Here is a 14,437-nt window from a genome sequence, read left to right as displayed (position 1 = left end):
AGGCCACGCCCATCGGGAAACCTCCTCGCTCCTGATTGGTCGATGGGCGCTGTTCTGTGTGTAGCAGCTGTGACGTCAAACACGAGGTTATTTAGTAATTTAATGATTAAGGAACGCTTGTGACACGTTTTGTCATGAGCTAACAGGTGGCATGGAGATGTCTGATAGTTACTGCCAAGGCGTCAGGATTGACATGTCGAGGTAAGTTTGACAAAAGCTTTTTATTGAAATCCTTAGCTAGAATTCTTTGGCATGAGAAATAAACAACTATAAATTCAAAAGTCGCATTGTTTTAATTTATATCTAATAAAATACATGACACTGCAGAATTTGAATGTTCTAACTGTGTTTTTGGAAAGAAAATATTTAAAAAAGAACTTTCTTGTGTTTTACTCTTAAAGTTAGTACGCCATGTCAGTAACTACACTGTCAGTGCCATTGAGCGGACGCTTGGACTTAAACCCTTGCGTTGGGACTTGGGAGTGTAAATGTAGTGCAAAGTTTTAGCAGTTATTTACAAAGGTTCAGTTAAAATTTAAGAAAGGTATATTGAGCAACTAATTTCCCTCTTCCGTTTTTGTTCATTGACCCCTTCCATCTTCCTCATCCTAAACCGAACTCTGTCACATGGGTAATGTGTCACAAAGTTGATTTATCATCTGCTTGTGCTCTAATACATTTATGTAACATATAACAAATCACACTTATCAAACTGTATGTCCATGGAGATATGCAATGTTATCCACACATCTGAATGAGAAGTGTATATAGGCTAATTTAATTCTGAATATTCTTATTATATAATATATTTGTTAAATATAAAATTGAATAACAGTGCAAACTTTTGGACACATCAAATATATATATATATATATATATATATATATATATATATATAATTATTATTATTTTTTTACTATTTTACAGTTTAGATTAACACTGAAGTAATTAAAACTACAAAATAACACAGATTAAAGCTGCTTTTCCGTATTCATTTATTTCTTACATTTAAAAAATGTTTCCTGCAGATTTATCTTCAATCAGATATATGTTGTATATTTTAATATATAGCGTCTCCACATCCATGTCCACTGATCATGTGACAGAAGAGACACTGAGAGATGACCTGAGGTTTTACTTCATGAGCCCTTGTGAGAAGTACAGAACACGGCGACAGTTACCATGGAAACTAGCAGTGCAAATTTTGAAAATATTCATGATTACACTCCAGGTATTTATAGGGTTATTGCCTGATTGCTTAAAGCCGAAATGTGTGTTCTTTAAAAAAAAAAAAAAAAAAAACCTATTGTATCCCAGTTTGACATGCTGAGACCAACCCAATTCAAATCAAAATACATTTCTGTTTGTTTGCAAATCCCAATCAGGGGTGCCTTACCAACAGAGATCAATGAAACTTGCGACCATATTTGGCTTACCATGCTTTTGGGAAAAACGCACCCCTAGGACAGCAACAATGGCTTAACCAATTGTGTCAATTTTGGGCGGGGCTATCTGTTTGTTCGACCAATGGAAGGCAGGGGGAGTGGTTAGGAACCTGTTTGAACACAGTCACTATGTTTGCAATTCCATTTGCTGAAGCTAGGGGTGTAAAAAAATTACACCTGTTTGTAAATGACCATTTAACGTAATTTCCTTAAAGATCCTTACAAATCTGTAATGTTCCACCAGCCAGAATAAAAAACATCTCTGTTTATTTCAAAGCTCATACTGTTTGGACTGAATAACCAGCTTGTGGTGTCCTACAAGGAGGAGAACCTGATGGCCTTTAAGAATCTGTTTCTTAAGGGCTACAGTGGTGTGGATGAGGATGACTACAGTATTGCTGTCTACACCAAACAGAATGTATATGATAGTTTATACTATGTCATAGATCAGGTATGTATTTGCTTTTCATCCATCTTGCTTCTTTCTTTCTTCATGTGTATTTTCTCTTCCATCACATAGCATTATGTTAAATACAATTTTGTTTGTTGCACTGGTCAGTTTTTCTTTGTCTTAAAGGGATAGTGCACACAAAAATGAATGGTGAACCTCATGTTGTTCCAAACTGTATGAGTTTTACTTCTACTGAACATTAAAGATATTTTGTAGAATGGCGGTAACAAAACAGTTGGTTGAGCACCGTTGACTATTGAAGTCAATGTGTCCCATCAACTGTTTGGTTTTGAACAACTTGAGGCTGAGTAAATGATGACAGAATTAAAAATTTTAGGTGAACTGTCACTTTAAGGTGCGTTCACGCCATGTCGGAATTACCGTAATCACGAGATGTCCTTATGAAATATTACAACTTGTAAACTCCGACTTTTCTTAGAGCTCTGACTCTGGCTCTGTTGCCATAGTAATACATAATTACGAGGACGTGTTTTCATTTCGTAATTATGCTAATCACGACAATGCAGTATTATACTGATACCTAATGGTTTGGATGAAGCATCACATGAAAGCAAATGGCTTGTCATCGGTCCGTGTAACGCTTCACAATTCAGTTTTCAGACCATACAATGCAAATGCAAAAATGAAAAAGTGAAACCAGACATTCTTTTTTCTTGTTTTTCCAGTACATTATCAATGGATATTTGCCTTTCCCCCCCCCTTTTTTCAATTTTACTTTTGCTAAATTGTGACTTCAGAAACAAACATTTGAATAAATGAAATCTAACCGATTTTCTATTTTTCCATTTTTTCGTCTTGTAATTTGTGCCGTGGGCGGTACCATTAGCACGGGGGTGTGGCCGTGGACTAACTTAAGTCTTTACTATCATATCATTGATGTAACTGCTTTATTTACACTGCATGCACGTTTGAGGGGAAGTTTAAAAGACGGAACACAGGACAACATTTTTTCACCCGAAGTGCCATAACTTGTAGGCTATTATTAGGCTAATAGTCTACGTGTACTAAATTATAAGGCAGTCTCGGACTGGCCATCGGGAGCAGCCGGGAAAAGTGAAATCCCGGTGGCCTGGGTATGATTTGGCACATTGCCCTACCTGTTTGTATTGACCTTATTAATAAAAATACAAGCGAAAATATAGAAAAAAAATTTTGTTTTTTTTTGTTAGGTTTTTAGCTCTCGTTTGTAATAGTCTACAATAGGCCTACAATAAAGATGCAGATGTATTCACTATAGCGGGCATTGTTCGTTACCACGGCATCCGCTTGAGCTTCTGTGTGCTTTAGCTCTACACCGCTTCTCGTTCCCGTAAAATGCCCTTAAATCTAGCACAGTTGTAGAACTAGTCTGTTCATTATAATAGAAGCAGTTCGCCGGGATATGAGCATGAGGCGATATAGGCTATAGCTAACTGTGCTGCAAATCAAAAGCAATAATATTTATTTATTTTCCATAAATAAACATAAATACCTTGCTACGTTTGGCACATTGCCCAGTTTGTTTTTTATTTATTTATTCGAGCACATTAAATTCGCCATTCGATAATGAATCAGCACTATAGACATTAAATAGCCTATTGTATTAGCCTACAAACGAGAGCTAAAAACCTTTAAAAATTGGGGGGAAAAATATGCTTATTTTTTCTATATTTTTTGCTTAGTAGGCTATAATTTTTATCGTTATTCTAGATTCCCGTGAAGGATCTTGAAAAGCGCTGCTGCTCGCGAGCCACCCCCGTTCTGCTGCACTGAAAATGAACTGTCTGGGATCTCATGGTTGTGGCTGCCTCGGCTACTGTACCATGTAAAATGAACAACAACAAGGATATAGCTATATATTAATAAAATAAAGTAAGAATGAATAGGTAAATACAAACAAGGGCAATATGTGCCAAATCGTACCCAGGCCACCGGGATTTCACTTTTCCCGGCTGCTCCCGATGGCCGGTCCGAGACTGCCTTATAATTTAGCACAGACTATTAATAATAAAAATGATGGCACTTCGGGTGAAAAATGTCGTCCCGTGTTCCGTCTTTTAAACTTCTCCTCAAACGTGCATGCAGTGTAAATAAAGCAGTTACATCAATGAAATGATAGTAAAGACTAAGTTAGTCCACGGCCACACCCCCGTGCTAATGGTACCGCCCACGGCACAAATTACAAGACGAAAAATGGAAAAATAGAAAATCGGTTAGATTTCATTTATTCAAATGTTTGTTTCTGAAGTCACAATTTAGCAAAAGTAAAATTGAAAAAAGGGGAGAAAAAGGCAAATATCCATTGATAATGTAACTGGAAAAACAAGAAAAATGAATGTCTGGTTTCAATTTTTCATTTTTGCATTTGCATGGTATGGTCTGAAAAGTGAATTGTGAAGCGTTACACGGACCGTCATCTTTTATAAAACCAGATCAGTCCGCCATGATAGAAAGTGTCTGATGATGGAAAGATTAGGGTAACCCTGACCCTAAATACTAAAATAGTATTTCACTGGTCATGTGATTTCAAAATGTCTGCCCCCATGAGGTTACCCTCTCCATGTAAAATAAAATGGCTTTTATTAGTCTTCTCATCTCATGTAAGTGCACTCAATTTTAAACATATTTATCAAAAGTGCTATTCATTTCTGTATGTGCGGCAATTTAAAGTTATTAACTATTGAGTTAAAATTACTCAAAATATCATTTATCCAACAGTATTCCCAGTTACGAAACCTGTCTGTAGGACCCGTTAGTTATGCTGAGGAGAGTGAAAAGTTTCTGCACATGATTATCTGCAAGAAGAGCTACATGAGGGGCAGCGTGGAACCGTCCGAGGAATCTTATGACATTGACGCCCAGCTTGAAACAGGTTACACATTTTACAGAAAATGTAAAAATATTGTAGCCTATAAATCATATTTTGTGCCTAAACTGCACATTCTTGTCTTTTCCAGTTTGCTTGGCTCTTGATCCAGAGTCTGCTACAACATGGAGAATGAACAACGCGTCCTTTTTTGAGTTGGAATTTTATAGGTTGGTAAACCGAAATTATATAATCAAAATATTTATCACCAATTTATCACGTAATAGTTTCATTGGTTTTGTTTGAAATACAGGCTTGTTGAGATTGAGATCACTTTTGCGCTCAAAGGAATCAATTTGCAAACTGTTCGTTCGCATGAGCAGCCTGACTGTTACACATTCTTTGTGAAGGTAAGGTCAAATTTGGGATCTTAAAGGAGAACTCCGGTCAATTTTAACATTGAGCTCATTTTTTTGTACATTTGGAGTGCTGTCAATACAGAGAACAACGACAAAAATCAGTGTTGCCTACACCGTGTTATCCTCTTTTTAAAATTTGCACCCTGTTGACTTCAATGGGGCAAGTACTAAACCTGCTTTTAGCCTCTTAACATCCTTGATGTGTCATTACAAGTGCCCAGCCAATGTGAGTGATTCCTTTAGAGTGAACACGGGTGAATCTGACTGCAGTAGATGAGAAAGATATGAATAAAAATGATATTTATTTAGCCAGCGCTCATACCTGTATTTACATCCTGTTTTCGATTAAAGTCCATAGTAATCGATTGTCGAGTTCACGCGCATTGGTTTAGTACCTATGATCATGCGCGTGAACTCGACAATCGACTACTGTGGACTTCAACCGAAAACAGGATGTAAATACAGGTATGTGCGCTGGCTGAAATAACATCATTTTTATTCATATCTTTCACATCTACTGCAGTCAGATTCACCGTGTTCACTCTAAAGGAATCACTCACATTGGCTGGGCACTTGTAATGACACATCAAGGATGTTAAGAGGCTAAAAGCAGGTTTAAAACTTGCCCCATTGAAGTCAACAGGGTGCAAATTTTAAAAAGAGGATAACACGGTGTAGGCAACACCGATTTTTGTCGTTGTTCTCTGTACTGACAGCACTCCAAATGTACAAAAAAATGAGCTCAATGTTAAAATTGACCGGAGATCTCCTTTAAAAAGGACCTATTATGCTTTTTTACATGGTCAGCTTTCTTTAGTGTAATTTTGTAATGTAATGTTGCTGTTTGAGCATGAAAAGGGTCTGCAAAGTTACAAAGCACAAAGTGAATCCAGAGAGAGTTATTCTCTACTGTTTCTGAACTGCCTGAAACGCCTCCATTGTAGTGTCACAATATTCCTCATTTAAATAATTCCCGCCCAAAACATACACAAAGAGGGACGAGGCCTGATTGAGTTAGTGTGTGGAACCTTATGGCTATGGTAAAGGGGCGTGGCGTTTCTGAAGCGCATTCGAAGCAGTTGACCAATCACAACTCACCGTTCCAGGTGACCAATCAGAGCACACTGTGCTTTTCAGAAGGAGGGGCTTTATAATGACAGGAACTAAACTGTGCTGAGAGTTGCTGCAACAATGTCAAATATGTGGGAAAAAGTTATTTTGCAACATTCAAGGATGAAAACCTATTCTAGTAGATCCCAGAAACAAAATCAAGACTTTGTAAAAGGGCATAATAGGTCATCTTTAAAAAAATATCATCCATTTTATCTGAATAAATTCATTTTGTTTCTTTGCAGATTGTCTTTGATAACAGTTGCCATAGCGGGAAGGTGAAATTGACTCTTGATTTTGATGATGCTAGTAGCGTGTGCAAAAACTGGAAGATTTCGGGAACTGGTATGTGAAAAATCAACTACAGTGAATGCTTATGGTCAATGAATAGTTATAATGTTATGACGTGCATATGGACTTCAGATGGTTTGCTATTGTGTTTTTTCAGCTCAGAAGAGCACACACTACCTCCTGATCTTTGATGGCTTTGTTATTGTAATCTGTCTGATCTCTGCAGTGCTCTGCACTCGTTCTATTATACTTGCTGTGAAGTTACTTCAGGTAAACCTGACTGGGAATCTGTATATTACTGAATACCGTCTGATACATCAACATTATAGTTATTTTTGAAGTTCTGACTCAAAGTGAACTCATGCTGTTCTGATATATATTTGTGCCGTGTCAGTGTTTCCTTCATGTGTCACTTCCTCACTCTGCAGCGGTTTTCTAGATTCTGCCTTGAGAATTATAATCATAAAGTGTGTGAAGATGACCAGAGGGAGTTCTTAAACGGCTGGTACATCTTGGTGATCATCAGTGATGTTATGGCCATCATTGGATCGATACTAAAAATGGAAATACAGGCTAAGGTGCTTTTCTTTTTTTGCTGATGCATTTGATAACCACATAATCTGAAATGTTGCAGAGAATATTGTAGTTCCCTAAATTAAAAAAATGCTGACTTTAATATGTTATTATTGCGTCTATGGGTGAATTAACCTCCCAACCTCCAGAATCAAATTAAAATACTTTCAATACTTCAATACTTTAAAGTTCTCTTTAAAATGAGGATTGTCAGTACAATACAATACTTTTATTTTAAAGGCCTGTATTAGACACTTTATACAGTAAAATATTTTATTTATTTATTGAAAATATTTTTTTGTAAAAAAAAAAAAAAAGATTAATATGGAGGGGAAATTGTTTTTGGGTGAAATATTAGTATTTTTAAAATCATTTATTTATATTTTTGGTCATTTATATTTCCATTTATTTATTTTAAATTATATATTTAATAAGATTGTTTTAGTAAGGTAATTTAAATTTAGAGGGGAAATGTGCTTCATTTTCGTGAAAATAATTTGATTTGAGTTTTGTTAGCTGGTAGAAAATGTCCCTTTGTAAACACTTATATTAGTTTTATTTTTAAATTCTTTTTTGCAAGGTACATTTGCAGGGGAAATGTGCTTAATTTTCATTAACAATCATTTGATGTTAGGAGTGAAATGTTAGTATATTTATTATTTTATTTATTTATGTAAAAATTTCAGTTTGGAGAGGAATGTGCTTATTTTTTAATGAAAATCAATGTATTTTTGGCCTGAAATATTAGAATTGATTTTATTTATTTGTTTGTTTATTTATTTTAAATTATTTATTTATCTTTGCCAAGTACATTTGGAGGAGGTTTTTTACAATAATAATTTTATTTTGGGTGTGAAATATTATTATTATTATTATTATTATTATTGTTATTTTAATTTTATTTGTTTATTGATTTATTGTGTAAGGTAATTAAAATTTGGGTTAGGGTGGAATTTGCTTCATTTTCATAATCAAAGTCATTTGATTTGCATTTCTTTGTTAGTTGGAAACTTAAAAAAAAAATATATATATATACAAAAATTCATGTTCCTCTAAAAACAGCACAAATGTTGCAAATTTGAGTTCTTGAGAGACACACTTAGTCTTTGGACTTTGGGTCTGTGCTGTAGGGCGATTTAAGTCATGGCAGTTAAACAATTATGTAATATTTACTTTGTACTTGCATAGAAGCGCAAGTTTGGCCCACGTTTACACTAATAAAGTCACCCCGTTCATTTTTTCTTCCAGAGTCTGACCAACTATGATGTGTGCAGTATCTTCCTGGGAACATCAACTCTAATGGTATGGGTGGGCGTCATAAGATATCTGGGATACTTCGAAAAATACAATGTAAGTCAAACTGCACAAAATCACATTAAGAACACCAATGTAAATGTAATAGCAAGGTTAAGTACAGTACATGTGTTTTATTGACCACAAGTAATATAACAGTGCTGATTGCTTAAGACCAAAAATTAAGGCCCTACAATGTTTTTTTTTATGATAACACAGGTGCTTATCCTCACTATGCGAGCAGCCTTACCAAAGGTCTTGCGCTTCTGCTGCTGTGCAGGAATGATCTACCTTGGCTACACCTTCTGTGGATGGATTGTTCTAGGGCCCTACCATGAGAAGGTACCAAAAGAAAGTCAATAAAGTAATAAAATAAATAAATATACCCATTCTGTAATCGTATGTAGTTTGAATTGTATACCGGTGACATATGGATGTACTGTGCCTTTATTTGAGATTTGCAGTCTTTCTTATGAACAGTAGATGGCAGGACATGTTGGCTTTATATATTTAAAGAGCCATTTATTTAATAAATGGTATATAGATGTATTAAATATCAAATATTATATATTTAATAAGTAATTATTTGAAATAATAGTAGTTATAAGCAGGTTTTATATGATATTATTTGTTAACTTAGTTTAATATAATTAATAATTTTTTAAAGATATTTGAATTTTTCCTTGGTTTAAGATTTGTAGTCTTTCTTATGAACAGTAGATGGCAGTACATCTTAACATGTTTCCTTGATTTGGATTTTTTATGGCAGTTAAAAATATTATAAAATAGTATAATCATTTATATATATTTTATATAAATAGTATAATAAATTAAATAATATAATCCTAGTTCTAAATATTTTATATATAAATATTACTACATACACACATTGTGTGTGTATATATGTATGTTTTTATATATATATATATATATATATATATATATATATATATATATATATATATATATATATATATATATATATATATATATATATATATATATATATATATAATGAAATATATTTTTTAATGAATGAATGTCATTTCCCTTGCATCTTCCATCTCTTCATATGTGGGTCAGTTTGAAGGTCTGAGTCGTGTGGCAGAGTGTCTCTTCTCCCTAGTCAATGGGGACGACATGTTCCCTACGTTTGCAGAGTTTGGGCAAAAAAACACAATGGTGTGGCTGTTCAGTCGAGTCTATCTCTACTCGTTCATCTCCCTCTTCATCTACATGGTGCTCAGTCTCTTCATCGCCCTCATCACAGATGCTTACGACACAATCAAGGTACCATCAACTTGATAAAAGGTTTTGATAGATAGATAATGTGACTAGCTTCTAGGATTTTGCATGGCTTAGGGTTTAGCTCACATGCTCCAACACATCGTGAGTTTGAATCAAGCTGGCAACATTTCCTAATCTCGTTCCCCCTCTTCATCCTATTATATCCTAGTCCCTTTACACTGTCCATATATTATGCTCTCGATTAAAAAAAACGAAGTGTTGGACACCTCACCACACTCAACTCTCGCAGCTTTAATTAAGAAGCGGAGGGGGAGGGGCATCAGACTGATGTTGAATGACAAAATCACCTTATAAAATTTATAGAATACATAGAGGTTGAGTATGTGCATAAGTGCATAGTGTATAGTGCATAATTTGGGACACAACTTTAGCTGTTTTTTGTTTTTAATTTAGGGGTTGAAGGAATTGGCCTTGTTAGCAATACAATAGCATATCAGTTGAAAAAATATCTATTCTCTTAATAGGTTAGTTCACGCAAAAATGAAAACTGTTATCGTTTACTCGCATCTTTCCCACCTCATTTTATTTTCTTTCTAATGCAAAAAAGTAATTACTTTTATTATATTTTTATTTAAATTATTTTATTTAAATAACGAAAAAACGAAAACTCATCATTTGCTCCTATCTTTCCAACCCCATTTTATTTTTTCTTATGCAAAAATAAATATATAGACAACACATCCTAGCTTCTCCATATAAGGGCAGTAAATTTGTTTTCTTTGGGGTTTTTATGTTTTGTTTTGTTTTGTTTGTGTTTTGTTTTTTTGGTGGTGTTTTATATTGATTTGCTTTTTGTTTTGCATTGCTTTTTGTTTGGTTTTGCTTTGTTTTATTTTTTTGTTTGGTTTTGCTTTGCTTTACTTTTTTGTTTTGCTTTACTTTTTTGTTTGGTTTTGCTTTGCTTTTTGTTTTGCGTTGCTTTTTTGTTTGGTTTTTGTTTTGCGTTGCTTTTTTGTTTGCTTTTATACCCCCAGAATTTGTAGTTTAGTGTTTCACCAAAGAAACAAATAAAACTGACAACATCAGAGTGAGTAAATGGTGACATTTAAGTTTCTAGATTAACTTTCCTTTAATTGAATATATACTGTGTGTTATCATTTGTGTAAAACGTTTCTCCGTATTGCATTACACATAGTAAAATTGAACAAACAAAGCCATGCTATACTTGTTTGTAGCACTTCATATCAACTTCTCCATTTTGCCTAGGGTTACCAAACGACAGGCTTCCCCATGACAGAGCTCCAGCAGTTTATGATGGGCCAGAAGGAGGGTTTCCCCCTCCAGGGGCAGGAGTGTGGCGAAGTCGAGAACGTCCACCCTTCTGTTATGCTGTGTTGCTGCAAAAGGTACAGTATATAATCCCAGACATCAGCTACAGGGCAGCAGTGTTTCCTCCAGAGCTGAGGTCAGCCCACTATGGCATGAGAAATGGAATTAGTGGTGGGAGAGAAAGACGGACACACCCAGCAAAGTGCTGATTACAGAGAAATGTTCTCTGTGGGGGAAAAAAAAAATCGAGAAGGCTTCCCCTTGCCTTGCAGGAACGATAAACAAACGAGAGTTTAGAAACTCTCCATGATGCCCATTAATTTTCTGCGCTGCTTTTCCTCTGGAGAATTTTGCTAGAGCCTTTTGTCTTGTTCGTATCTAGCTGTTTTGGGTTCTAGTGCAAGAACTCGAAACTGACTCCACAAGGAGCATTCATTGTTTGCTTGAGTGTCAGATGCGAAGGGATGCCTGGCTATAATTTTAATGCTGCGTCTAAATATCAGGTTAAAACCCACTTATGCTGCACTGAGTGGATTTGAGCATGGACATTACCGTACATTGGGATTGAATTGGGTTTTACTATGATCTCTTTAGATTAGATCAACTGGTGTTCCTGCTCTACAAGTGGACCAGAATTATATTTCCAAATCTTTTCATCTCGGAAATAGGAACAGTTGTTATTCTCAGTTGGCTGGGGGATTCAGGCTATATTGGCATCTTTTATCAATATCACTTTTATTATAAATGTCATGTTTAAATAGGCCACATCTGATTTATTTTTTATGCTCAGCAAGGCATTTATATGATAAAAAAAAGAGTAAAAAGTGTACTATTTTTACAAATATTATTACAATTTAAAATGACTTTTTTCTATTTGAATATATTTAAAAATGTAATTTATTCCTGTGATTAAAGCAGAATTTTCAGCATCATTACTCCAGTCTTCAGTGTCACATGATCCTTTAGAAATCCTTTTTAATATGCTGATTTGCTGTTCATGAAACATTTATTATTAATGTTGAAACAGTTGTGCTGCTTAATATTTTTCTGGAAACCATGATACATATTTTTCACAATTCTTTAATCAAAAGAACAGCATTTATTTTAAATGAAAATCTTTTGTACCGTCACTTTTGATCCAATTAATAATTTCTTGCGGAATAAAAGTATTAACAAGCCCCAACCTTTTGAAGTCCTACAGGGACTTTACCTAAAGAATTTACCTAATATGACATGAAACTAACCTGCAAATCTCTCTTCAAGTTTTTTGGGAAATCTTTACTTTCACTTCCTTTGGAAACTGCAACCGGACACATTTATAAAGACCAATCTTCACTAAAAATACATTAGAACTAAAAACCGTACTTTAAGTCGGTTCAAAGATGACAGAAACCGTTTTAAAGACTGTTTCAGAACATCTACCCGACAATATATGGAAGAGTTTCCTCCGAGGAGGCAAGGGAGGCAGTGCCTCCTCAAAAAACTGGATGAGAAAATATTACAAAAATAAAATTTGACATTAAAAAGTGCACAAATCACCCGTTTTTTTAAAACTGTCCAACAGCGACACCAGCAGGTAAAGTTACAGCGGGATGCCGCATCTCTCTTGCCTCCCCTGAGCCCATTGATTTTTGTGGTGTAATTGAGTTGAATGAGGTAAAGTCACGTGAGAGGAGGCAATGCCTCCATCGCACTATAACTGGAAATGATTGGCTATGATTGGTTCACGCGATAAATCCCGCCTCTTGTTTTCGTGCGCATCCTCAAATCGGTCTGAATAAACAAGATTAATGGGAAGACTAATTAAAAAGTAAGTAAACCGCTCAGCCACTTAAATATCAACCGCTTTGTCACATCAAAATCAAACTTGACATGGCCTAAAAACCTGGTGACTGAAAACATAATGACTTTTTAGTGAGCAATCAGCTTAGAAATTAAAGGAGAAATTAAAGATACACCTTCGTGTCTGTGGCCCAGTGTTTAACGAGCATGACTGATGATCTGAAAATATTTTACTATTAAAAAGAACAGCTGAACATCAGTTCACAAATAAAACATTGTTTGAAAAATAGTAACTGCCTTTAGATATTATTTTGGAAAAAAATTCAAAATGCTCAACACTTGATGAGATTGATACTTGGTTTTAATAAATAGAACATTAATTACAAGTAAAAATACATATAAAATTGTAATTTTTATGTAATGTTATACTTAACCAGGAAAATGTGACTATACTTAATTTGTGTCCTTTTGCAGGATTCCCAAAGACGACTCCATCATTCTCATCAGCTGATCGCAGCGAATGATTCAACGTTGAATCTACTGAAAACTGCAATGGATTTGCAGCTTAATCAGGGAAAGATTGTGTGAACATGTTTACCGCTCCATGTACATGGTTCACGTACTACACAGGAAGCAAGAGCTTAGTTCACATGCCAATTTCATTAGAAACCGGTAAGACCTGCATTAGCAAACGGGTAAATGCCGTATAATATCTGCCAAAGTGCGCTACAATGCAATTAAGAGCGAAAAAAGAGGGTCAAATGGCAAGCATGGAAGATGTTTGATGCATCTTAATGTGCAATCTGTAAAATTATCCCTGTTAAATGTTGTAAACCAGAGGAAATATCTTTTATGATATTATTTATGCGTCATCTGGATTGTCTACCCATGTTTTACATTAGAGAATCAGCTCAAATTACACATTTGTGTTTGTTTTTATATCAGCCCGTTCTGGCATGAGTCCTCAAAGGCATTTAGAACATTTGCAGCTAAATAGTTTGACGATAAAGTCTTTTAATATTTTGCTTCAAATATGTGAAGTGCGCAAGGAGTGATTGCGACGTGGACGGTTTGTGCAACACTGGAGTGTTAAGAATGCAGTGTTCACTTATAGCAGAGGTAACTTTTTTTGTCTTTGTGGAGATTTATTTTACTTTATGATGCAAATTACATCTCATTATGCCTATCATCCAACAATTAACAGGGAAGGCAGACAAGTTTCAACGTAACTTGCTTAGTAAGCAGTTGCTCACTGGGGGAAGGACCTGGGGTGAGGGAATGAAAGATAATAAAATAATATTTTGTATTTGCAAACTTAAAGAGGCCCTTTATGTGTGTGCCGTTTTCTTGTTTGGGTTTCATTGTTGGCTTAGTAAATTGGATGTTACATAATACTAGAATGCAACTTAGAAACATGATGAAACATGTTTTTTTTTTTGCACAAGGTGCTTTTTTGACCTCAAAAACCAATTCACAGAAGTGCTTGGTTTCTAGGCTTCACTTCTTCTTCCTATAAGAAATGAAACTCAATTCCAAACCAGACATGAAATCTGTAATTTACCTGGTCTGTCTGCCCGGATATTGATTTATTTATTTGACTGTCTTTTACTTATATATTTAATTTAACTTTTTTGCAGAACATCAATGTTTACAATCATTTACAATGGACTGGATGACTAGTTGACTATAA

General features: G+C 34.9%; 1 protein-coding gene across 2 annotated transcripts; it reads left to right on the top strand.

The window, feature by feature from the left end:
- The first annotated feature begins 1 nt into the window (after position 1).
- mcoln2 (mucolipin TRP cation channel 2) lies at positions 2 to 14,067 on the top strand. 2 transcript variants are annotated; one of them, XR_013823346.1, is made up of 15 exons: positions 2 to 201; positions 1,072 to 1,231; positions 1,723 to 1,896; positions 4,615 to 4,768; positions 4,854 to 4,932; positions 5,016 to 5,112; positions 6,477 to 6,576; positions 6,680 to 6,792; positions 6,951 to 7,100; positions 8,344 to 8,445; positions 8,608 to 8,730; positions 9,472 to 9,678; positions 10,903 to 11,042; positions 13,222 to 13,419; positions 13,789 to 14,067. XR_013823346.1 is itself a non-coding variant. In XM_079891410.1 (14 exons), the coding sequence occupies exons 1-14, from the start codon at positions 152 to 154 to the stop codon at positions 13,256 to 13,258; spliced, it is 1,686 nt and encodes a 561-aa protein (XP_079747536.1). In that variant the 5' UTR covers positions 2 to 151; the 3' UTR covers positions 13,259 to 14,067. The 2 variants fall into 2 exon arrangements, 1 of the variants encoding a protein (XP_079747536.1); XM_079891410.1 differs by having other exon boundaries at positions 13,222 to 14,067.
- The last annotated feature ends 370 nt before the right edge of the window (positions 14,068 to 14,437 follow it).

The sequence above is a fragment of the Squalius cephalus genome (genome assembly GCF_949319135.1).
Source record: "Squalius cephalus genome assembly, chromosome: 13".
NCBI lineage: Eukaryota > Metazoa > Chordata > Actinopteri > Cypriniformes > Leuciscidae > Squalius > Squalius cephalus.
The sequence above is the reverse complement of the archived record's forward strand: the minus strand, read 5'-3'. Positions and strand labels throughout refer to the sequence as shown.

What these genes read in the sequence shown, in the direction of transcription:
- mcoln2 (XM_079891410.1), top strand. Translation starts at nt 152, where the DNA reads ATGGAGATGTCTGATAGTTACTGCCAAGGCGTCAGGATTGACATGTCG. An exon ending in TATACTATGTCATAGATCAG is followed by an intron (nt 1,897 to 4,614) that starts GTATGTATTTGC and finishes TTTATCCAACAG; the next exon opens with TATTCCCAGTTACGAAACCT. An exon ending in GTTACACATTCTTTGTGAAG is followed by an intron (nt 5,113 to 6,476) that starts GTAAGGTCAAAT and finishes GTTTCTTTGCAG; the next exon opens with ATTGTCTTTGATAACAGTTG.